Here is a 24,317-nt window from a genome sequence, read left to right on the forward strand (position 1 = left end):
CCAATCGATACTTACACACCAGAGCCTCCTGCTCTGCCTCTGCTTGTCTTTCACGTAGCAACCCCTTCCTTTTGCTGTGTAGCGGCTTCTCCACTGTACTCCAGTTCCTGATCCACCTCTCCGTCTGCTCTCACTGCCTCCAGCCTCTTTTACCCACTGTTGTAAGTCCCGCTTCTCCTGTCACAAGGTCCTCTTTATTTCCAGGTGCTGCCTTCTGGCTGGCTCACTCTGGCTGCTGATAGGCCCATTAATTTGTCACAGGTGGGAGTCATTTTCCCCAACCAGTCTGCAGGCTCAAGGTGAGTGAACTTACATACAATTAAAACCAGATCAAAAGCAAGCAAAAAAAATGAAAAAAATAAAACCAAACTAGATAAAACCATGCAATAAATACAAATAAAAACTATATCAAACACCAAATAAAGGGAAAAACCTGTAAATCATATAAAAAAACAGAACGTTCACTTCAACCCTGTGACATATAAAACAGGAGTGATGTGAGCTTGTTTGCTTGAATGTATTAATAATCTGGCTGCAGCATTTTGAAAAGACTGGAGGCGTAAAAGAGGTGATGATTTGTGCAAGTTGTTAAATAGATAATTACAATAATCTAAACATAAGGTCACAAATGCATGCATGATTCTTCCAGTTCAGCTCTGGAGACCATATGTACCAATTTAGAAATGTTTCTTGAGTTACAGAAAAAAATGAGAAAGATATTACGTGGTATATGAATTATGGTTAGTTACAACACCTTTTTTAAATTGTAAATGAAGGGATTAATATAATTCATTATTTACAAAGTTCTCCATTAAACTCAAGCTCAAAACACATTCAAGTGAATAAACACATTTCGTATCATTATAAAGATTAACTGACTGATTCAGTGGTAAACATCATCATCAGACTGGTCCCAGCGCTGGGTGAACTGGTAGATGAATGAGTAGAAAGTTAAAATCTGTTTTGTAGTATTTAGATAAAGATTAGGAGACATTATAATACAAACTTTTTCTCTAGAACATAAACTCTCAAATGTTAATATGAATTTAAAATTATGATGACATAATATTCACATAAACTAAATGATTCATTGATAATCATCATCAGATTGATTCAAGTCCCTGCTGGACTCAGAACATTTCCATAGAGAAACACTTTGCATCAGCAGCACCATGCTCCAGTGCTCTGGGAGAGTTTATAGTCCTGAGAGTTGAAGACTGGATGACTGACAGCTGTCCTTCATGACAACAGAAGCCACAGAAATCCTCCTCATCAATAACATGACTTTGATCTGCGTCCTCATCTGGACTCTCCTCTGCTTCACTCAGGGTGAGGAAAATCATTGTTCTGTGATGTGAAAATCATTTGGAGTGTAGCTGAGTTTCACCTCACCGTCTCATGTCCAGTGTTTCTTCTCTCTCCTCAGGGTCTGTTGGACAGAATGTTGTTGTGACTCAGTCAGCAGCCAAATCAGTGCAGCTCGGACAAACTGTCACTATTGACTGTAAAGTCAGTCCAAAAGTAGCTCACTGGACTGGTTCACAGTACTGGCTAGCATGGTACCATCAGAAACCTGGAGAAGCTCCTAAAGCTCTGATCTACAGGACATCAGATAGATTTTCAGGAATCTCCTCCAGATTCAGTGGAAGTGGAGCAGGGAATGGAGTTGACTTCACTCTGACCATCAGTGGAGTTCAGGCTGAAGATGCAGGAGTTTATTACTGTCAGAGTTATCACTGGTTGAATAATCAGAATGTGTTCACACAATGAAAAAGCATCGTACAAAAACCTCCTTCAGTCAGACTGAACAGAAACTGAACTGACTGCTACACAGACTGACACAGTTCACTGAACACACACACACACACACACACCCACACACACACATACACACACACACACACACACAGAATACTTTTATAGCACATACCAAAGGAAAATAAAATTTAAATATCAGTATCTTTGATGCACAGAATCACAGATACAGACAGAAACATATCTGGACAGAAACAAGGTGCTCAGTATGTCACTGCTGTTACTTTCTATCTTTCCAAGATCCCTTTGTACCACTTCTGTGGCCTTAAACTCTACAATGGATTTCTAGTTTTCCTCTCTTTACCCACTGGAGGAAGAGACCTACAGACAATATGATAAAATTAATAAAACAGAGAAAAAAACGCCACCCTGCTGCATTTCAGCTGAAGGGTCATTGATGTTTCACTTCCCTCTCTGAGTACAGTAACCATGGTAACAGATCATCATCACTGATCAACCATGTCAACAGACAGGTTTCAGTAGCGCGGACAAAAGTTTCAAACAGGAACATCTTACTTCAGTTTAATTAGTAAATTTAAACTGGTGAGATCAAGAACAAGCATCAACGATTTGAATATATTTCTATTTTTAGTTTAAACAATGCTTAACTTACTCAGATATGCATTCCTGAGAAAAAACTTCAACACAGAGACTTTTTCAAGAAATATCTGAAGTGCTGAAACAGGGAATTACGTACGAGGTTAACTTAGTTACAGTTAATTAATATTTAATGATGTGGATCTTACATGGTCTAAGAAATCTGTGGAAGTGGAAGCTATTTAGCCTTCATATATATTTAGAAAGATTTTTACATGTTCTTAATTAAGTTCATTTTAATCTCTCAAACTTTTGAAATTATTGAGCATTTTTCATTTTTAACAAAAAATATTTCAGTTGATTTTAGAATAATTATTTTTGTAAGAATGTACTAAATGTCAAAATGCAGACAGAAACGAATTGAAGTTCATTCATAGAAGTGAAATAATGTTGAATAAAATCAAACCTTGGACAGTTACAGCACAGATATAAATAGATTTAAAACTCTATGTCTATTTTCTGTTAACTTTAGAGTAAATTAACATCTTTTTTTTTAGCAAAAAGAAAATTTACAAGCACATACAATTAACAACCAGTCTGGTTCCTCCAATAAAAATGTATACAAACTGTTTGAGACATCATACAGAAAGCCTCTGACTGTGGATAGACATGGTTCTCTGTGAACACAACAAACGCAACGCAAATACTCTCAGTATGTCTTCTTGAATGAAATTGGTTTAAAATTAAATGATACACAACAATGAAAAACATTTACAAAATATTTTAGAATTTAATTTTACATTTACACACTTGTCAAATGAACAGATTCAATGTTAAAATAAAAATATTTCTGTAAACATATATTCATAATCTCTATTTTGCTAAACAATGCCCTTCAAACTAATATTTAATTATCTAAGAAAAATTAATTTATTTTTAATTTGCAGCCTCAAACTGGTCTCAGTCATTGTTAGATGTGAAGAGCTAATTTGCATCAGCAGCACCATGCTCCAGTGCTCTGGGAGAGTTTATAGTCCTGAGAGTTGAAGACTGGATGACTGACAGCTGTCCTTCATGACAACAGAAGCCACAGAAATCCTCCTCATCAATAACATGACTTTGATCTGCGTCCTCATCTGGACTCTCCTCTGCTTCACTCAGGGTGAGGAAAATCATTGTTCTGTGATGTGAAAATCATTTGGAGTGTAGCTGAGTTTCACCTCACCATCTCATGTCCAGTGTTTCTTCTCTCTCCTCAGGGTCTGTTGGACAGAATGTTGTTGTGACTCAGTCAGCAGCCAAATCAGTGCAGCTCGGACAAACTGTCACTATTGACTGTAAAGTTAGTCCAACAGTAGCTCACCGCTCTGGTTCACAGTACTACCTGGCCTGGTTCCATCAGAAACTTGGAGAAGCTCCTAAAGCTCTGATCTACGGGACATCAGATAGATTTTCAGGAATCTCCTCCAGATTCAGTGGAAGTGGAGCAGGGAATGGAGTTGACTTCACTCTGACCATCAGTGGAGTTCAGGCTGAAGATGCAGGAGTTTATTACTGTCAGAGTCATCACAGTGGCCCCGTGTTCACACAGTGAAAAAGCATCGTACAAAAACCTCCTTCAGTCAGAATGAACAGAAACTAAACTGACTGATGCAGCTGAAGCTGCTGCAGAGACTGATACAGTTTAGTAAACATAATGTAAACACACTGCAGATACATTTTTTTCTTACGTACAGTCTGTGTTCTAAACCAACCGGGAAAAGGAAGGAGATAATTTATTTCTGTTGGTACTAATAGATGGCTCATGTTACTAAAAACTAATGTAAAGCATGTTTGAACTGATCCCAGAACAAATGCCTGTGACTTATGTCCACAAAACATATATTAATCATCAAAAAGTCACAGATTTATCTAAATTTAACACTTATTAAAGCAGGATTGAGTTGACACAGTTTGTCATGGGACAGTTCATATATAGAGTGTCGGATGCAAAATGTTGGAGACAGTGGGTTTTGTAACATCTGTGATCAAACTCCAGTCCTAACCTACATGTTTCTATCAAAGGTTTAACAGAACTGTGGAGAGTAAAGCAGTTGATATTAGAATCTACTGAAAGTTTTATGGCTATGAGTTAAAGGTCCTCTTGAGCTTTTTTAAGTCTAGGTTGGTCTTAGACTTTAAACAAGAATTTAATATATATAAATATACATAAATCTATTCTTTTTGTGCGCTTTTCATAAAATCTCTATAATCTTTCTCAAAATTGATCAGATGATTTTTTTCTTAATATTTAATTTACATATTACAGAAATTAACACAATGAGAGCAAAATATTAAGACATTTTTATGTAAAGAATAATTAAGAACAATGGGTTTGGTATTTATTAAAGGAAAATATTTTAAATAATGCTGAAAAAGAGAAATGAATAGAAAGTTATGAATCAATGTTAGAAATGATGTCGGTAAAACGTTCTGACAACAACATCTTTATTGTGTAGAAATACAGAAAAAATCAACATCTCTGAAAAAAAGAACAGAATGAAAAAAAAGTGAATTTGAAAGACTGAATGTCAGAGATTAGAAATATAGTAAAATCAGTAAGAGAATCCCAGTAAATCAGATCATTACTGGGAACACTGGTCTCTCCTCAGTGTCTCTGAGAGTGGAGTCTGGGAGCCCTGGGTGGCCTCACAGGTCACAGAGCCCACCTTCCCCCACTGGTCTGCAGGGAGCCTCAGGGTGCTGCTCCAGCTGTAGTGGCCGTCCTTCTGCAGCACCCCGGGGCTCCTGCTGTCCTCATAGCTGCTGCTGCTGCTGCCGTCCACCTTCCAGGACAGACTCCAGTCTGAGGGGAAGCCCTTGTTGGCCAGACACATGAGTGTGGCCTTCCCCTGCTGCAGCTCCTCTGTGGAGGGGGGCAGCACCGTCAGGGTGGGACGGACATCACCTAGGAGACACCAATCAGATTAGAGGACAAGAACCACACAGCTGTCAAACATCCAGAAGACAGTTGGACACCTTTACTGTGAGAGAGGAGATTTCCCTCCTTTAAGAAGTTTCAGTAACATTTATCTGCTTCATCTCTCGCACATTGTTTCACTTCCCTTTTAGAAACCTTTCATGCATGTCAGGACACAGAATCCTCATATGAGCTGACATACATGAAACTACTGAACATGTTTAACATAAAAACATTAACTGCACTTTAAATGTCTAAAGAAATTAGTTAAACTTTTAAGCAAAAATTTGAAAAATTATTCACAAAATTCAACAATGAAACTCAGATGAAAAATGTGTAAATGTTGTGATCTTAAACATTCTGTATATCACTGAAATCCTGGTACAAACATAGCTGCTGTTCTACTTTGCAGGAAAGCAGCAACTGATCATTTCCACTGTTGAAGGACAAGATGGTTTAACAAAGATCCAAAGACTGAATTCACAATTTAACAGATCTGACTAGAAAATAAAACGTTGTTTAAACATTTTTATGCTGCTCCAATTAATTTATATTAATCACATTAAAAGATTAAATGATTAAATATGAACTTCAGTAACACTGTTCACAATAAGTTTAACTCAACATTCAGATGTTATAAAGACATCATTCTAATAAAGACTATTTTTGTTCTTTGATCAGTAAAGTTGTTTAAAACATTTACTGGAAAATGTAAAGAAAACTTTTTAATTTAATCTCAACGAAGAGAAACTGACAACAAAATATAAATATGAAAGATTTTTAAGTCATTCTGATAAGAAGTGAGATTTTAAAAGAATAAAGTTATGTTCCTTATTAATAAAAAGTTTCATGATATTTATAAACTTACTTCCAACATCCAGTCTGGTTCCTCCACCAAAAGTCCACCACAGTGATACAAACTGGTTGAGTCGTCGTACAAAAACCTCTGACTGTAGAGAGACACGGCTCTCTGACTTTCAACACAACAAACTCAACACAAACAATCCTGTTCCTTAAAGACACAACAACAATAAAATAAAGATTAAATTTTTTCAATGATATAAATATGAAAAATAACAAAATTTTACTTCATGATTGTTTGAAAACAACATATTTAATTAGAAATAAAAACTGTAGACATGAATGAAAATGCTAAACAATTTAAGAAAATATTTCCTAAAGCAAATAATTTAAAAAAATATCAAAATTATTTTTTATTCAATTAAAATTCTGATGAAGTGATTAATTATTGATTAACATAATCATAGATTTTCAAGTCCCTGCTGGAGTCAGAACATTTCCATAGAGAAACACTTTGCATCAGCAGCACCATGCTCCAGTGCTCTGGGAGAGTTTATAGTCCTGAGAGTTGAAGACTGGATGACTGACAGCTGTCCTTCATGACAACAGAAGCCACAGAAATCCTCCTCATCAATAACATGACTTTGATCTGCGTCCTCATCTGGACTCTCCTCTGCTTCACTCAGGGTGAGGAAAATCATTGTTCTGTGATGTGAAAATCATTTGGAGTGTAGCTGAGTTTCACCTCACCATCTCATGTCCAGTGTTTCTTCTCTCTCCTCAGGGTCTGTTGGACAGAATGTTGTTGTGACTCAGTCAGCAGCCAAATCAGTGCAGCTCGGACAAACTGTCATTATTGACTGTAAGGCCAGTCCAAAAGTAGCTCACCGCTCTGGTACACAGTACTGGCTAGCATGGTACCATCAGAAACCTGGAGAAGCTCCTAAAGCTCTGATCTACGGGACATCAGATAGATTTTCAGGAATCTCCTCCAGATTCAGTGGAAGTGGAGCAGGGAATGGAGTTGACTTCACTCTGACCATCAGTGGAGTTCAGGCTGAAGACGCAGGAGTTTATTGCTGTCAGAGTTATCACTGGTTGAATAGTCAGCATGTATTCACACAGTGAAAAAGCATCGTACAAAAACCTCCTTCAGTCAGAATGAATAGAAACTGAACTGACTGACGCAGCTGAAGCTGCTGCAGAGACTGATACAGTTTAGTAAACATAATGTAAACACACTGCAGATACATTGTTTTGTTATGTACAGTCTGTGTTCTAAACCAACCGGGAAAAGGAAGGAGATAATTTATTTCTGTTGGTACTAATAGATGGCTCATGTTACTAAAAACTAATATAAAGCATGTTTGAACTGATCCCAGAACAAATGCCCATGACTTATGTCCACAAAACATATATTAATCATCAAAAAGTCACAGATTTATCTAAATTTAACACTTATTAAAGCAGGACTGAGTTGACACACTCTATATATGATGGGACAGATCATATATAGAGTGTTGGATGCAAAATGTTGGAGACAGTGGGTTTTGTAACAATCTGTGATCAAACTCCAGTCCTAACCTACATGTTTCTATCAAAGGTTTAACAGAACTGTGGAGAGTAAAGCAGTTGATATTAGAATCTACTGAAAGTTTTATGGCTATGAGTTAAAGGTCCTCTTGAGCTTTTTTAAGTTCAGGTTGTTTTTAAGTTCAGACTTTAAACAAGGATTTATTATATATAAATATAAATAAATCTATTCTTTTTGTGCGCTTTTCATAAAATCTCTATAATCTTTCCAAAATTGATCAGATGATATTTTTCTTAATATTTAATTTACATATTACAGAAATTAACACGAGAGCAAAATATTAAGACATTTTTATGTAAAGAATAATTAAGAACAATGGGTTTGGTATTTATTAAAGGAAAATATTTTAAATAATGCTGAAAAACAGAAATGAATAGAAAGTTATGAATCAATGTTAGAAATGATGTAGGTAAAACGTTCTGACAACAACATCTTTATTGTGTAGAAATACAGAAAAAATCAACATCTCTGAAAAAAAAAGAACAGAATGAAAAAAAAGTGAATTTGAAAGACTGAATGTCAGAGATTAGAAATATAGTAAAACCAGTAAGAGAATCCCAGTAAATCAGGTCAGTACTGGGAACACTGGTCTCTTCTCAGTGTCTCTGAGAGTGGAGACTGGGAGCCCTGGGTGGCCTCACAGGTCACAGAGCCCACCTTCCTCCACTGGTCTGCAGAGAGCCTCAGGGTGCTGCTCCAGCTGTAGTGGCCGTCCTTCTGCAGCACCCCGGGGCTCCTGCTGTCCTCATAGCTGCTGCTGCTGCTGCCGTCCACCTTCCAGGACAGACTCCAGTCTGAGGGGAAGCCCTTGTTGGCCAGACACATGAGTGTGGCCTTCCCCTGCTGCAGCTCCTCTGTGGAGGGGGGCAGCACCGTCAGGGTGGGACGGACATCACCTAGGAGACACCAATCAGATTAAAGGACAAGAACCACACAGCTGTCAAACATCCAGAAGACAGTTGGACACCTTTACTGTGAGAGAGGAGATTTCCTCCTTTAAGAAGTTTCAGTAACATTTTATCTGCTTCATCTCTCGCACATTGTTTCACTTCCCTTTTAGAAACCTTTCATGCATGTCAGGACACAGAATCCTCATATGAGCTGACATACATGAAACTACTGAACATGTTTAACATAAAAACATTAACTGCACTTTAAATCTCTAAATAAATTACAAAAACTTTTAGGTAAAAAAGCTGAACAATTATTCACAAAATTCAACAATGAAACTCAGATTAAAAATGTGTAAATGTTGTGATCTTAAACATTCTGTATATCACTGAAATCCTGGTACAAACATAGCTGCTGTTCTACTTTGCAGGAAAGCAGCAACTGATCATTTCCACTGTTGAAGGACAAGATGGTTTAACAAAGATCCAAAGACTGAATTCACAATTTAACAGATCTGACTAGAAAATAAAACATTGTTTAAACATTTTTATGCTGCTCCAACTAATTTATATTAATCACATTAAAAGATTAAATGATTAAATATGAACTTCAGTAACACTGTTCACAATAAGTTTAACTCAACATTCAGATGTTATAAAGACATCATTCTAATAAAGACTATTTTTGTTCTTTGATCAGTAAAGTTGTTTAAAACATTTACTGGAAAATGTAAAGAAAATTTTAATTTAATGTCAACATTGAGAAACTAACAAAATATAAATATGAAAGTTTTTAAGTCATTCTGATAAGAAGTGAGATTTTAAAAGACTACAGTTATGTCCCTTATGAATAAAAAGTTTCATGATATTTATAAACTTACTTCCAAACTCCAGTCTGGTTCCTCCACCGAACGTGTACCACAGTGATACAAACTGGTTGAGTCGTCGTACAAAAACCTCTGACTGTAGAGAGACACGGCTCTCTGACTTTCAACACAACAAACCTTCCTCTGATAAAACTTAAACTGCAAGTCTTCAAATATCTAAATATGTGATTATTTTATGGCTCATTTTTAACTAATCTGGATTTTTAGGTTTTTCCTTCAAATATTAAACATTAAACTGCATTTGTTGCTGCTGATAGAAACTAATGAAGAAAAATGTGATGTGAGAAAATCTAACAAAATCTTAGAATTGAAGATAAAATAATAAAAGAAAATCTGTGCATAGCAAAAATTTTAAACATATCTTGAATATTTAACTTACTTCCAAGCTCCAGTCTGGTTCCTCCACCGAACGTGTACCACAGTGATACAAACTGGTTGAGTCGTCGTACAAAAACCTCTGACTGTAGAGAGACACGACTCTCTGACTTTCAACACAACAAACTCAACACAAACAATCCTGTTCCTTAAAGAAACAACAATAAAATAAAGATTAAATTTTTTAATTAAATAAGTATGAAAAATAACAAAAAATATCTTTATAATTGTTTAAAAACCACATCTTTAATTAGAAATGAAAACTGTAGGCATGAATGAAAATGATAAACAATTTGGAAAAGATTTTCTAAAGAAAATAATTTACAAAAATATCAAAATTGTTTTTTATTAAATTAAAATTCTGATGAAGTGATTAATTATTGATTAACATAATCATAGATTTTCAAGTCCCTGCTGGACTCAGAACATTTCCATAGAGAAACACTTTGCATCAGCAGCACCATGCTCCAGTGCTCTGGGAGAGTTTATAGTCCTGAGAGGACTATAAATAACACAGAACAATATTACTGAAGATGGTTTTAGTGTTTCCAAATATAGAATCTCACTTTACCAAATAATTACACCAGCTTTATAAAACCTCTTTTATAGATTACCAATATTCTGGTTAGGCAATAAAAAATAAACAAATGTTTACATTTGAGTTCATAAAGAATTAAATGTACTTACAGTTAACATCCAGTCTGGTTCCTCCACCGAACGTGTACCACAGTGATACAAACTCATTGAACCGCCGTACAAAAACCTCTGACTGTACAGAGACACGGCTCTCTGACTCTGCAACAAACAATGCAGCAGAACATTTCAAGTGTTTGTGAACTAAGAATTTGCTGACAAAATATTTCACTAACATGAGAATATCAATTTTCTTAATTGTACAATGATGAATATTTATAAGTAATTTAAATATAAAGACACATATACTTAGAAAATGACCATAAACACAAATTTAAAGGAATAACCAGACAATTTATGCCGCATAAAAACTGTATAAAAGGATTTAATAAACCTGAAAAACAGAATTGTTAATTCATATTGTAATATACTTAAAATATTTCAACACTGATGTTTATACAGTAAGTAATTAAAGTTAATTTAAGTTCTTTTTCACACATGGACAGTCACAAAGTGCTGGACACAACGAGTAAAATTATGACTAAATTAAATACCAAAGTAACCAATGAACAGATAAGAAGCTGACTTTTATAATCTGAGGTCTAATCATTTACTGCTCTCTAAGTCAATATAATTTCCCTCTGTGTTATGGTGAGTCAGACAGGCAATGGTTTCTGGACCCCAAGATGCAGGCACTGAACAACCAGATGACAGAAAATGGTTAATTAGGTAAAAGAAATTAATGGAGGGTTGAGCTGAATCCGGAGAACAGTTTTAATCCAAGTGCAGGATCCAAGGACCACAGTGGTTCACAGCTGACCAGATGGAGCGGATGGCAGGGTGGAGCCGGCTAGAGCTGGCTAGAGCTGGAGATGAAAGTGAATCAGAGCGGGATGGAAACAATCCAGGAGGTTGGTGTGGCAGGCAGGGCTGACAGAATCCGAAGAACCAGGAATCTTGACATAAGACAGGGTTATGAGACACGAGTAGGATCAAGGCAGAGAACTAGAGAGGCCACGATATACCAGGTAAATAACTGGACGATCCAGCAAGGAATGTAGAAAAGTCCGGTGTCTAAATACTGTGGTGGTTGATTAGTGGATGAGATCCTGGTGTGGAGATCAGCCCAGGTGAGGTGATTGCTGCCTTGGTAATTCTCCTGGCCGGGAACAGACATGACACACAAGACAGACAGAATGAGCCAGACACACACACACACACACACTAGGGCAATCCAGGAACACACACACACGGGAGACAGACAGGAACCCTAACATTTTCTGATTAATAAAGTATTTTTCCGATAAGAATTTTAAACAACTCTTATAGTAAGTGAGATAAAGTAAAGAGTATAAAACAGGAGTGATGTGAGCTTGTTTGATTGAATGTATTAATAATCTGGCTGCAGCATTTTGAATAGACTGGAGGCGTAAAAGAGGTGAGGATTTGTGCAAGTTGTTAAACAGGGAATTACAATAATATAAACATGAGGACGTGTTCATGATTCTTCCAGGTCAGCTCTGGAGACCATATGTACCAATTTATAAATGTTGCTTGAGTTACAGAAAAAAGAATGAAGAATAAAGAGCTCGATTTAATTTATTATTTAGAAAGTTTTAAGTGAATAAACACATTTCTTATCAGCGCTGGGTGAACTGGTAGATGAATGAGTAGAAAGTTAAAATCTGTTTTATAGTATTCAGATAAAGATTAGGAAACATTATATGTAAAATGTTTTCTATACATCATAACCTCTTATGTTAATCTGAATCTAAAATTATGATGACATAATATTTGCATAAACTAAATGATTCATTGATAATTATCATCAGATTGATCTAAGTTCCTGCTGGAGTCAGAACATTTCCATAGAGAAACACTTTGCATCAGCAGCACCATGCTCCAGTGCTCTGGGAGAGTTTATAGTCCTGAGAGTTGAAGACTGGAGGACTGACAGCTGTCCTTCATGACAAAAGAAGCCACAGAAATCCTCCTCATCAATAACATGACTTTGATTTGCGTCCTCATCTGGACTCTCCTCTGCTTCACTCAGGGTGAGGAAAACCATTGTTCTGTGATGTGAAAATCATTTGGAGTGTAGCTGAGTTTCACCTCACCATCTCATGTCCAGTGTTTCTTCTCTCTCCTCAGGGTCTGTTGGACAGAATGTTGTTGTGACTCAGTCAGCAGCCAAATCAGTGCAGCTCGGACAAACTGTCACTATTGACTGTAAGGCCACTCCAACAATAAATCAACGCTCTGGTTCACAATACTACCTGAACTGGTACCATCAGAAACCTGGAGAAGCTTTTAAAGCTCTGATCTACTTGACATCAGACAGACTTTCAGGAATCTCCTCCAGATTCAGTGGAAGTGGAGCAGGGAATGGAGTTGACTTCACTCTGACCATCAGTGGAGTTCAGGCTGAAGATGCAGGAGTTTATTACTGTCAGAGTTATCACTGGTTGAATAGCCAGCCAGTGTTCACACAGTGAAAACGCATCGTACAAAAACCTCCTTCAGTCAGATAGAACAGAAACTGAACTCAGTGCTACAGCTGGAAGTTATTCCAGCATTGATATAGTTCAGTAAAAACTCACTGCAAACACACAGCAGAGGGTCATCCATGGCAAACAGGTGTCCTCAAGTAACTGATTTATAATAGTCTAATGGACTAGATTCATACAGAGCGGTTCAAAGCACTCAGGCTTTACTTGAATTCTTTATTCATTCATTCCACATTCACACACTGGTGGTGGTAAGTTACATGTGTATCCACATCTGTTCTGGGCCAGATTGATGGAAATGTGGCTGCCAACCAGCAGCAACAACCTCTCCAGTCACCAAACCTTCATACACATTCATACACCAGTGCTGCGAAAACTGGAGGCAAGATGGGTCACGTGTTTGTCCAAAAACACAACAGCTGATTGACTGGGGTGAAGCAACTTTCTAACATTGTCATTCTAGCCAACCTTTAATTATATTCATGTAATAAAACACAGAATCAGGTAACAAATAACATATCAGTCATGTTTTGTTTCCAGTGTTGCAGCACTTATGAGTTTAAGTGGTGTGTTATAGTAATGGGGATGGAACATATAAGTTCATACTTCTACCAACTACTTTTCTAACATGGTTTTAACGATTTTACAGTTCATTTCCATGCAGGTAAGAACATAAAACAAAGATCCTTCAGCTGAAATTATTATGTATTTAAGTTTTAACTTTCAGTCTAAATAGTTGAATGTTGTATTGACTAGAAGTTCTTAAGATGCTTACATGATGAGTTGAAGAAATCTCACATGACAAGTGTTACGGCCTTTTTGGATTGGCCTCCTTACAGGTGTTATCCTGGAAAAAGGGCTCAGCTGAAACAAGAAACGGACTATCTGCTGCAGCATGGTTTTGCTGTACCTAGCTCCAGTCCTTGGAGTTCGCCCTGCCTTGTTGAAACCAAACCCGATGGATATCCATGGTTTATTACCGATAACAGGAAGGTTAACGCTGTAACAGTTACGGATGCATATCCTCTACCTTGCGTAGACGATTGCGTAGACACTATTGGGAATGCACAATATGTCAGTAAGTTGGACCTGTTAAAAGGGTACTGGCAAGTTCCACTTACACCTCGTGCTTCATTAATTTCTGCTTTTGCTACTCCCGATACTTTCCTGCAATATACAGTTATGGCTTTTGGCATGTGTAATGCCCCTGCCACATTTCAGCGTCTCGTTAATACGCTATTTTCGGATCTTCCATTTTGTTCTGCGTACTTGGATGACATGGTGGTATTCACGGACAAATGGGAAGATCATGTGTCTGCTTTAGAGACAATATTTGCACGTTTAGCTGACGCCAGCTTAACCCTGAACCTTGCCAAGTGCGAATTTGGTCGCGCTACTGTCACCTATCTAGGCCGACAGGTAGGACAGGGAATCGTGCGTCCGGTGGAAGCTAAAGTGAGTTCGATAACCCAATTCCCCATTCCAGAAGACCGAAAAGCCTTACTCCGTTTTCTGGGGATGGCCGGTTATTACAGGAACTTCTGTAGAAATTACTCTACAGTTGTAGAACCATTGACGTCCTTAGTAAGTCCTAAGCAGGAATTTCTATGGACCCACAAGTGCCAGCACGCGTTCGATAGTGTAAAAGCTGTACTTAAAAATGCACCACTGTTAGCGGCTCCCAATATGGAGAAACCCTTCAAACTGGATATAGATGCCAGTGCTGTAGGGGCTGGCGCTGTGCTCCTCCAGTCTAGTAACGATGGGATTGATCACCCTGTCTGTTATTTCTCCCGTAAGTTCAGCCGACACCAGTTGCATTATTCCACCATCGAGAAGGAAACGCTGTCGTTACTTCTGGCGCTACAACACTTCAATGTATATGTGGGATCCTCTCCTGTGCCCATTCAGGTATTTACAGACCACAATCCGTTAACCTTTCTAAGTCGTATGTATAACCATAATCAGAGATTGATGCGATGGGCACTCATTCTGCAGGAATACGACCTGGAGATTAGGCATAAAAAGGGGGTGGATAACCTTTTCGCGGATGCCTTATCTCGTCTTTAGGACTGTTTGTGACTGTATGTGTGTTCTTGATGGTTTAACCTGTGTTTCTGTATTGCAAGCTGGAGATGTGTTTGGAGAATCTGTGGCCAGATTTTAAGGGAGGGGGTGTTACGGCCCCTGGCCTTTTTGGATTGGCCTCCGGCCTGTCACTCCAGACCTGGATATGCAAATGCTGCTGGGCCAGTGCTGCCTCGGGATTGGCTGTGGACCAGAAGCTGCAGTTCCTCCCCTCCGCCTCACCGATTGGTCACTACTGCTCCCGCTCATCCCAGCTGGAAACCATTGAGTGATGCTTCGCCCTTAAATAGGAGGACCTGTCATTATTCATGGCGGCTGTGTCACTAGGACACAGTTCGCCTCCTGTTGGGTTCTCTGTGTGGTTTGTGAAGAGTTTAACATTTGAGTGGTTCTTTGAGCTGTTTGTATAGTTTGTGTGTCTGAGGACACTTGGTTTCTCTTTGAACCTTAGGTATTCTGACTGGACTGTTCAACAGACGGAATGCTTATCGATTGCTTAAATAGAATGATTGTCAGGGAGTTTGCTCGTTAGGAGAAACTCCCCACCCTTTGTTATTTAGGATCGTTTGTTTAGTTATATTGAATTTTGTTTGACTCTAGTTTCTTGTTTAAGTTTCCTTTGTGTTTTTGTGTAAGCGAGTTATAATTTGCCGCCGGTTAGCGTGTGTTTTCCTTTATAGGACACCTTTTGTTTATTATCGTTATATTTTACCTGAAAAGGACATTTTAAGTTTTGTACATATTGAACATTTTGTAAATAAATTATTGTTATTTTTAAACTTGAAACCGGCTTGTTGTGTTACTCAACCCCTTCCACCCCCAGACCAGAAGGGGTCCGTAACAACAAGTTTTAGTTCTGTAGATGTCACCGTCAGGTCTGCCTCTCATTGCTTTTCACCTATTAACTTTGAGTTATGAGCTAATTAGAAAAGGAAATGGTGGCATTATATAAAAATGAGGGATATATTTATTTTCTGTTTGATATTTATCTTTTTCTTATCAATTCATTGCCATGACAACTCCGTGTCCTGTACTGTGTGCAGCTCATTAAAACAGTTTTACATAAATCCTCCTCAATGACACTGAAAAGGACAGAAGTGCCTGCTGCAGAGACTTGATATTAAACACAAACTGACTTCATTTGATCAAAGTTTACAACACAAACAGTTACCAAAAACTTTGTGTAACAAGTTTACCTAAACCCCAAGTTTTATCTGCAGACAAATATCAGATCTTCCTCTCAGTGTGTGTCACCTCTGAGCTGTAAGTAAGAAACTGTTCACAAAAAAAAAAAAAAAAAAAAAAACTCTTTTTATACCTAAATTCATTCTGTATTTGCTGAGACGTCAACATGATGAATAAGAATTTGGATTCATTCATTTCTGCAGCTGAGTGACTGTGTGTGTTTGCATATGTGTCCTGCCTCTCTGCTCCCAGCTGTTAAGAGGTCAGTGTTGATCAGTGGCTGTTCAGACCTTTCAGAGACACTGAACACACCAGCAGCACAATGATGATGTCACTGACTCTACTGCTGACCACCCTGGGGCTCCTTGTTCAGGGTGAGACTCTCTTGTGAAAACTTTGCTTCAGGATGCAACCAGGTTCACCACAATGATGTTCTGCTGTGATGGAGAAACACTGGAACAAGCAGCTTTCACCTTCTTCCATCTATTCTCCATCTTAAAGAAAAATCTTTCTTCATCTTTCTCAAAGCTGGATTTGTCTCAGTAACTCTTCTACTGTTTTCCAGGTTCATCAGGAGAAATCATCCTGACTCAGACTCCTGGATCTCAGTCTGTTGTTCTAGGACAGACTGTCTCCATCAGATGTAAAACCAGTACAAGTGTTGGCAGCTGGCTTCACTGGTATCTTCAGAAACCAGGAGAAGCTCCTAAACTCCTCATTTATAAAGCTACAACTCTTCAGTCAGGAATTCCGAGTCGTTTTAGTGGAAGTGGATCTGGTTCTGACTACACTCTGACCATCAGTGGAGTTCAAGCTGAAGATTCAGGAGTTTATTACTGTCAGCAGGGTGATAGCTTCCCGTTCACACAGTGATACAACGTCGTACAAAAACCTCCCTCAGCTGGAGAGGAACTGATCTGAACCAACAGCTGCACTGAGATTAAAACAGGAGAAGAACTGAGACTAAACTGCAAAGATTTTTGTAGTCAAATTTAGTGTTATGAATTAATATCTCAAAAACAGTATAGATTTTTATCATCATACAAATATCAATTAGAAAAATTTGATTTCATTTGTTTGATTTTATTCCGTATAGAACAACAACACAGTCATATATGATTTTAATTACTGAGAATAAATTAAAGGATTATTATAATAATAATATTTAATTTACTATTTAAAAATGTGAAGTTTTATTAAAAATATAGTTTTTTTGTGTTACAGCAAACCTGAATTTTATAAGAAAATAGACAAAAGAGGTTTTTTATCTAAGGCCAGTCCAACAGTAACTCACCACTCCGGTTCAAAGTACTACCTGAACTGGTACCATCAGAAACCTGGAGAAGCTCCTAAAGCTCTGATATACTTGACATCAGATAGATTTTCAGGAATCTCCTCCAGATTCAGTGGAAGTGGAGCAGGGAATGGAGTTGACTTCACTCTGACCATCAGTGGAGTTCAGGCTGAAGATTCAGGAGTTTATTACTGTCAGAGTCTTCATAGCATCAACAGTCAGTGGGTGTTCACACAGTGAAATACAGTCGTATAAAAACTTCCATCAGACTGAACAAGAACTTAGCTGACTGATGAAGTTCACTGAACACACACACACAGACACACACACACGCACACACACACACACACACACACACACACACACACACACACACACACACATACACACACGCAGAAATGTTTAAGAACTAGTAAATCTCCAGAACTTTTTAAAATTATTCTTAATTGTGATCACAACAACTTTATCAACAGATAACTTTCTTGATGGAAACACACATTATTATGACTATAGAGCAATGTTTTTTTTTTATTTGTTTATTAACATCTATAATGTTTTGCAGAAAGGATCATGGAGCTGCATCATGTCACAGTAAGAGATAAAGCTTGTGACATTGTGCCGTTACTGAACTTAAAAGGTAAATATTGTTGAAGATGCTGATCATCACCAGAAAAATTACCAAATAAATAATAATTAAAAGTAGAGAAAAAAATCCCCAAAATTTCCAGAATATTACTTCAAACAACAACAATAAAACTTTCCTCTGAGTCAACTGTAAGCATTAAAAGGTAAAGAATAAAAACACAGTTAATACTGTGGAGCTCAAAGTCTGTCCAGCAGAAAGAAATGGAGCAGTTAAGCTCAGCAAGGTGTGTTTAGTGACTACAGAGCAGCTTTCAGTTGGATCACATGACTCTTGATGACATGGAGCTTCATTTTTTCCTTTGGGATCAGATTCTCTAAATCTCACGTATTTTTTTACTTATTCTACCATTTTTTTTATGCTGATTAAAATGTAGAAACATTTTCCTTCTGACAATTATTATTTGACCCCAAAATTCAAAACTGTTAAAGACAGAATATCAAGTAATTTTATTGTTTATTGTTATTTTCATGAGAAGTTCTTAAGATGCTGCATGAAGACTTGAATAATTCTAACATTGCAAAACCACCAAATAATAACATCCAAACATAAAGATTTTTACTCACTAATGCCTCCAATTTATTTCAAATAAAGTCTTATTACTAAAATAAATTAATTGAACCTCTTCACAACCTACTGGATCAAATAACTCAGAGAGAATTTGATTTCCTGGTGCAAATATCTCACATGTGAAGATGAAACATGACGACATGTAGAGGAGAGCTGCAGCTGAGTGACTGTGTGTGTTTGCATATGTGTCCTGCCTCTCTGCTCCCAGCTGTTAAGAGGTCAGTGTTGATCAGTGGCTGTTCAGACCTTTCAGAGACACTGAACACACCAGCAGCACAATGATGATGTCACTGACTCTACTGCTGACCACCCTGGGGCTCCTTGTTCAGGGTGAGACTCTCTTGTGAAAACTTTGCTTCGGGATGCAACCAGGTTCACCACAATGATGTTCTGCTGTGATGGAGAAACACTGAAACAAGCAGCTTTCACCTTTTTCCATCTATTCTCCATCTTAAAGAAAAATCTTTCTTCATCTTTCTCAAAGCTGGATTTGTCTCAGTAACTCTTCTACTGTTTTCCAGGTTCATCAGGAGAAATCATCCTGACTCAGACTCCTGGATCTCAGTCTGTTGTTGCAGGACAGACTGTCTCCATCAAATGTAAATCCAGTATTAGCACCAGCTATCTTCACTGGTACCTTCAGAAACCAGGAGAAACTCCTAAACTCCTGATATATGCAGCTTCAAATCGTCAGTCTGGAATTCCGAGTCGTTTTAGTGGAAGTAGATCTGGTTCTGACTTCACTCTGACCATCAGTGGAGTTCAGGCTGAAGATTCAGGAGTTTATTACTGTCAGCAGGGTAGCAGCTCGTTCACACAGTGATACAACATCGTACAAAAACCTCCCTCAGCTGGAGAGGAACTGATCTGAACCAACAGCTGCACTGAAACTAAAACAGGAGAAGAACTGAGACTAAAGTGCAAAGATTTTTGTTATTAAATTAAGTTTTATGAATTAATATCTCAAAAACATTATAGATTTTAACGGTCAGAAAAATATCAATTAGAAAAGTTTCATTTCATTCATTTGATTTTTTGTTCATATAGAACAACACAGTCGTATATGATTTTAAATTGCTGAGAATAAAATAAAAATTTAATATGAAAGTAATATTTAACTTACTATTAAAAAATGTGAAGTTATATTAAAAATATAATTTTTTTGTGTTGCAGCAAACCTGAATTTTATAAGAAAATAGACAGAAGAATTTTTTTTATCTGATTTTTTTTATATTAATAGTAATTTTTATCTTAAGCTTACATCAAAATTTTTATTTTTTTTCAATAAATTTACATCAACAAGTAAACATTTAATGTAGTCCAAAATCTATATATTTATATTTTTTACTCAATTATATAAAAAAAAAAAAGAAAGAAAGAAAGAAAGTTAAACTTTCCATGTAAAAACTAAAATTGTGGTTTAATTGTCGTTTTGTTTGATCTAATCCAGTGTCTATTCCATTTTAATTGAGATCAATAAGTCACATTTATGTCAACAAACATGGAAAAAATGATTTGATGAACAGACATTTATTTTTATAGAATATTAAAAGAATTAAAGATTGGAACAAAGCAGTAAAAATTGTTTTTGGATATCTTATAATCATCTCTACATGTTGAAAGAACCAAAAAATCTGTTTGATATAAAAATCTTTATTGTATAGAAACACATCTGAAGAGAGAAACTAAGAATTTGAAAAAAGCTTTGAAAAAGAGAAAGAAACAAAAGATCAGTGACATGTGAGAGTCCCAGTAAATCAGATCAGTACTGGGAACACTGGTCTCTCCTCAGTGTCTCTGAGAGTGGAGTCTGGGAGCCGTGGGTGGCCTCACAGGTCACAGAGCCCACCTTCCTCCACTGGTCTGCAGAGAGCCTCAGGGTGCTGCTCCAGCTGTAGTGGCCGTCTTTCTGCAGCACCCCGGGGCTCCTGCTGTCCTCATAGCTGCTGCTGCTGCTGCCGTCCACCTTCCAGGACAGACTCCAGTCTGAGGGGAAGCCCTTGTTGGCCAGACACATGAGCGTGGCCTTCCCCTGCTGCAGCTCCTCTGTGGAGGGGGGCAGCACCGTCAGGGTGGGATGGACTTGACCCACTGCAGAAAGAGAGGTCACATTACAGACATTAGATGAAACCCCTCCTCAATATTTCACTTCTTGCTTTTAGTTCAGTAACCATAGTAACGGACAGGCATCACTGCTGAACCACAGCAACAGACAGGTTTCAGTACTAAAGATAAAAATGTTCAAGACATTTTTTAGATGTTTTCAGCTTCTTGTGATTCACTTTGCTTCAAACTAAAATGATAGATTAGATTTTAAAAGCAGATCTTTCACCTTCACACCATCCCGGCACTTGTCTGCTTCATTAAATAAATTCTTCACTGTTTTTTATAAATGATTATTTTATATCATTTGAAGAATGTAAAATCTTTCAGATCTACTCTTTTCATCCTCCCCATAGTTACCACTACAATATGATGATATTAAATCAATCTCCCACATGCAGTGATGTAAGTCAGTAAAGTTTATTTATAAAACACTTTTCACAGATTAAAAATTGCAAAGTGTTGGGCATAAAATGGCTGTAATAAAACATAATAATTTTCATAAAATAAATAATTATCAACAAACAGCTTTTCTGAATAAAATAGTTTAACTGCTTTTTAAAAGAGTCCATGGAGTGGACCACATGGAGGGGCAAATGTAAAACTTTCTACCTGATACGTGACGACATGGGTCAGTATATTTACCACATTTCTGGTTAAAGACACAGAAACTTCTGATGGGTCTTGAACTTTCTTTCACATACTAAGTTTGAGCAGAAAAACTAACTAATTTAAACAAAAACTTTAACTTGTTAAGTTAACAGATTGAACATGTTAGAAACATTTTTGATCCTCAGTTTTCTGAAATCTAAAAATTTCCTGACTAAAACAGTAAAGACTCAGATTTTCAGAGTTTAGACTGAACAATTAAGTAATGATCTGATTCAGAAGCAAAATTTATCTGCAAACTTACATCATGAGAGAAAAAAATAACAGAACAATATTACTGAAGATGGTTTTAGTGTTTCCAAATATAGAATCTACCTTTACCAAATAATTACACCAATCATATAAAACCACATTTATAGATGACCAATATTCTGGTTAGGAAATAAAAAATAATCTGTTTACATTTGAGCTCATAAAGAATTAAATGTACTTACAGTTAACTTCCAGTCTGGTTCCTCCACCGAACGTGTACCACAGTGATACAAACTCATTGAACCGCCGTACAAAAACCTCTGACTGTACAGAGACACGGCTCTCTGACTCTGGAACAAACAATGCAGCAGAACATTTCAAGTGTTTGTGAACTAAGAATTTGCTGACAAAATATTTCACAAACATGAGAATATCATTTTTCTTTGTTGTACAATGGATATTTAAGTGATTTAAACATTAAGACACGTATACTTAGAAAATAAACACAAATTTAAAGGAATAATCAGACAATTTATGCTGCATAAAAACTGTATAAAAGGATTTATTAAACCTGAATAACAGCATTGTTTATTCATATTGTAATATACTTATATTTCAACACTGATGTTTATACAGTAAGTAAATAAAGTTAAAGTTCTTTTACACACATGGACAGTCACAAAGTGCTGGACACAAAGAGTAAAATGACTAAATTAAATACCAAAGCAACCAATGAAAAGATGGCAACAGACAAAATAAAACAGGTAGAGAAAAATAAAACTCAACTAAAAGCCTGTTTTAATCAGAAACGTTTTAGCTACTTTTTAAAGGACTCCACAGATTTAACTAAATGTAGTTGAAGTGGACTCTTACACAAGCTTGGTACCACAGGGGAGGCTGTAGCTCAGGAGGAAGAACAGTCGTCTTTCGACCGGAAGGTAGGCGGATCGATTCCAGGCTTCCACTGACTACATACCTAAGTGTCCTTGGGCAAGACTCTTAACCCCACGTTGCCTCCCGATGTGCCTATCAGGGTGTGAATGGGTGAGTGTAATAACTAGTGTAAAGCGCTTTGAGTGGTCAACCTGGCTGGAAAAGCTCTACATAAAAATACAAGTCCATTTAGCATTTACCACAGACAGAGCCTCTGTCCCTCCTGGTCTTTGTTCGTGTACGAGGGACAACAAACATTCTCAGCCAGAGAACAAAGACAGTGAGCAGCAGTGGATTTTTATAAGAAGCTGACATTTATAATCTGGGGTCTGATCATTTACTGCTCTCGAAGTAAATATAATTTCCCTTTGGGATTACTAAAGTATTTTTTCCTATAAGACCTTTAAACAAATCCTAAAATAAGTAGGATATAGTAAAGAGTATATGTGACACGGGTGGAGAGCGAGCAAGGTGAACAGAGGGAATCAAGCGGTGGAAAGAATTTTTATTCTTTCAATCAAATAAAACTGTAAGGTCATTAATTAAATATTCACTGGAGGAATGTAGGTGTAACAAAAGGAAACCAATTAAAATCAGGGAGGCTAAAGTGCTTGGGGGAAAAAAAAAAAAAAAAAAAGTTCAGAGGTCCAGATGAAGCAGCGCAGTCTGTGTAGTTCCTACAGCCATCAATCCCGCTGTGGACTTCTGGAAAAGTAGGGAGATTTCTGTGAGTACTCTGCTTCAGTACACTCAACCACAACAGGCTTCCATTAACAGGTGTTGCTAAAGATCCAATCGATACTTACACACCAGAGCCTCCTGCTCTGCCTCTGCTTGTCTTTCACGTAGCAACCCCTTCCTTTTGCTGTGTAGCGGCTTCTCCACTGTACTCCAGTTCCTGATCCACCTCTCCGTCTGCTCTCACTGCCTCCAGCCTCTTTTACCCACTGTTGTAAGTCCCGCTTCTCCTGTCACAAGGTCCTCTTTATTTCCAGGTGCTGCCTTCTGGCTGGCTCACTCTGGCTGCTGATAGGCCCATTAATTTGTCACAGGTGGGAGTCATTTTCCCCAACCAGTCTGCAGGCTCAAGGTGAGTGAACTTACATACAATTAAAACCAGATCAAAAGCAAGCAAAAAAAATGAAAAAAATAAAACCAAACTAGATAAAACCATGCAATAAATACAAATAAAAACTATATCAAACACCAAATAAAGGGAAAACCTGTAAATCATATAAAAAAACAGAACGTTCACTTCAACCCTGTGACATATAAAACAGGAGTGATGTGAGCTTGTTTGCTTGAATGTATTAATAATCTGGCTGCAGCATTTTGAAAAGACTGGAGGTGTAATAGAGGTGATGATTTGTGCAAGTTGTTAAATAGATAATTACAATAATCTAAACATAAGGTCACAAATGCATGCATGATTCTTCCAGTTCAGCTCTGGAGACCATATGTACCAATTTAGAAATGTTTCTTGAGTTACAGAAAAAAATGAGAAAGATATTACGTGGTATATGAATTATGGTTAGTTACAACACCTTTTTTAAATTGTAAATGAAGGGATTAATATAATTCATTATTTACAAAGTTCTCCATTAAACTCAAGCTCAAAACACATTCAAGTGAATAAACACAT

At 37.2% G+C, this 24,317-nt stretch overlaps 8 gene segments (V, D, J or C); 5 read left to right on the forward strand and 3 right to left on the reverse strand.

Moving 5' to 3' along the window:
* The first annotated feature begins 1,260 nt into the window (after window positions 1-1,260).
* On the forward strand, window positions 1,261-1,792 carry LOC121656213. The segment is given in 2 exon segments: window positions 1,261-1,329; window positions 1,427-1,792. Coding segments are annotated over 2 exon segments (393 nt in total).
* A 3,105-nt stretch (window positions 1,793-4,897) lies between these two features.
* On the reverse strand, window positions 4,898-6,288 carry LOC121656360 (the record flags this gene model as incomplete). The annotated part of the segment is given in 2 exon segments: window positions 4,898-5,299; window positions 6,180-6,288. Coding segments are annotated over 2 exon segments (432 nt in total), but the record flags the coding sequence as incomplete, so codon positions are not given.
* A 448-nt stretch (window positions 6,289-6,736) lies between these two features.
* On the forward strand, window positions 6,737-7,240 carry LOC121656361. The segment is given in 2 exon segments: window positions 6,737-6,799; window positions 6,897-7,240. Coding segments are annotated over 2 exon segments (393 nt in total).
* An 894-nt stretch (window positions 7,241-8,134) lies between these two features.
* On the reverse strand, window positions 8,135-10,602 carry LOC121656362. The segment is given in 3 exon segments: window positions 8,135-8,602; window positions 9,863-9,968; window positions 10,546-10,602. Coding segments are annotated over 3 exon segments (489 nt in total).
* A 1,894-nt stretch (window positions 10,603-12,496) lies between these two features.
* LOC121656363 lies at window positions 12,497-12,986 on the forward strand. The segment is given in 2 exon segments: window positions 12,497-12,545; window positions 12,643-12,986. Coding segments are annotated over 2 exon segments (393 nt in total).
* A 3,439-nt stretch (window positions 12,987-16,425) lies between these two features.
* Window positions 16,426-17,222, forward strand: LOC121656228. The segment is given in 2 exon segments: window positions 16,426-16,645; window positions 16,837-17,222. Coding segments are annotated over 2 exon segments (360 nt in total).
* A 1,779-nt stretch (window positions 17,223-19,001) lies between these two features.
* Window positions 19,002-19,631, forward strand: LOC121656248. The segment is given in 2 exon segments: window positions 19,002-19,108; window positions 19,300-19,631. Coding segments are annotated over 2 exon segments (354 nt in total).
* Window positions 19,632-20,407: 776 nt separating this feature from the next.
* Window positions 20,408-22,183, reverse strand: LOC121656209. The segment is given in 2 exon segments: window positions 20,408-20,869; window positions 21,985-22,183. Coding segments are annotated over 2 exon segments (513 nt in total).
* Between the last annotated feature and the right edge of the window lie 2,134 nt (window positions 22,184-24,317).

This window comes from Melanotaenia boesemani, chromosome 17 (assembly GCF_017639745.1).
Source record: "Melanotaenia boesemani isolate fMelBoe1 chromosome 17, fMelBoe1.pri, whole genome shotgun sequence".
Taxonomy (NCBI): domain Eukaryota; kingdom Metazoa; phylum Chordata; class Actinopteri; order Atheriniformes; family Melanotaeniidae; genus Melanotaenia; species Melanotaenia boesemani.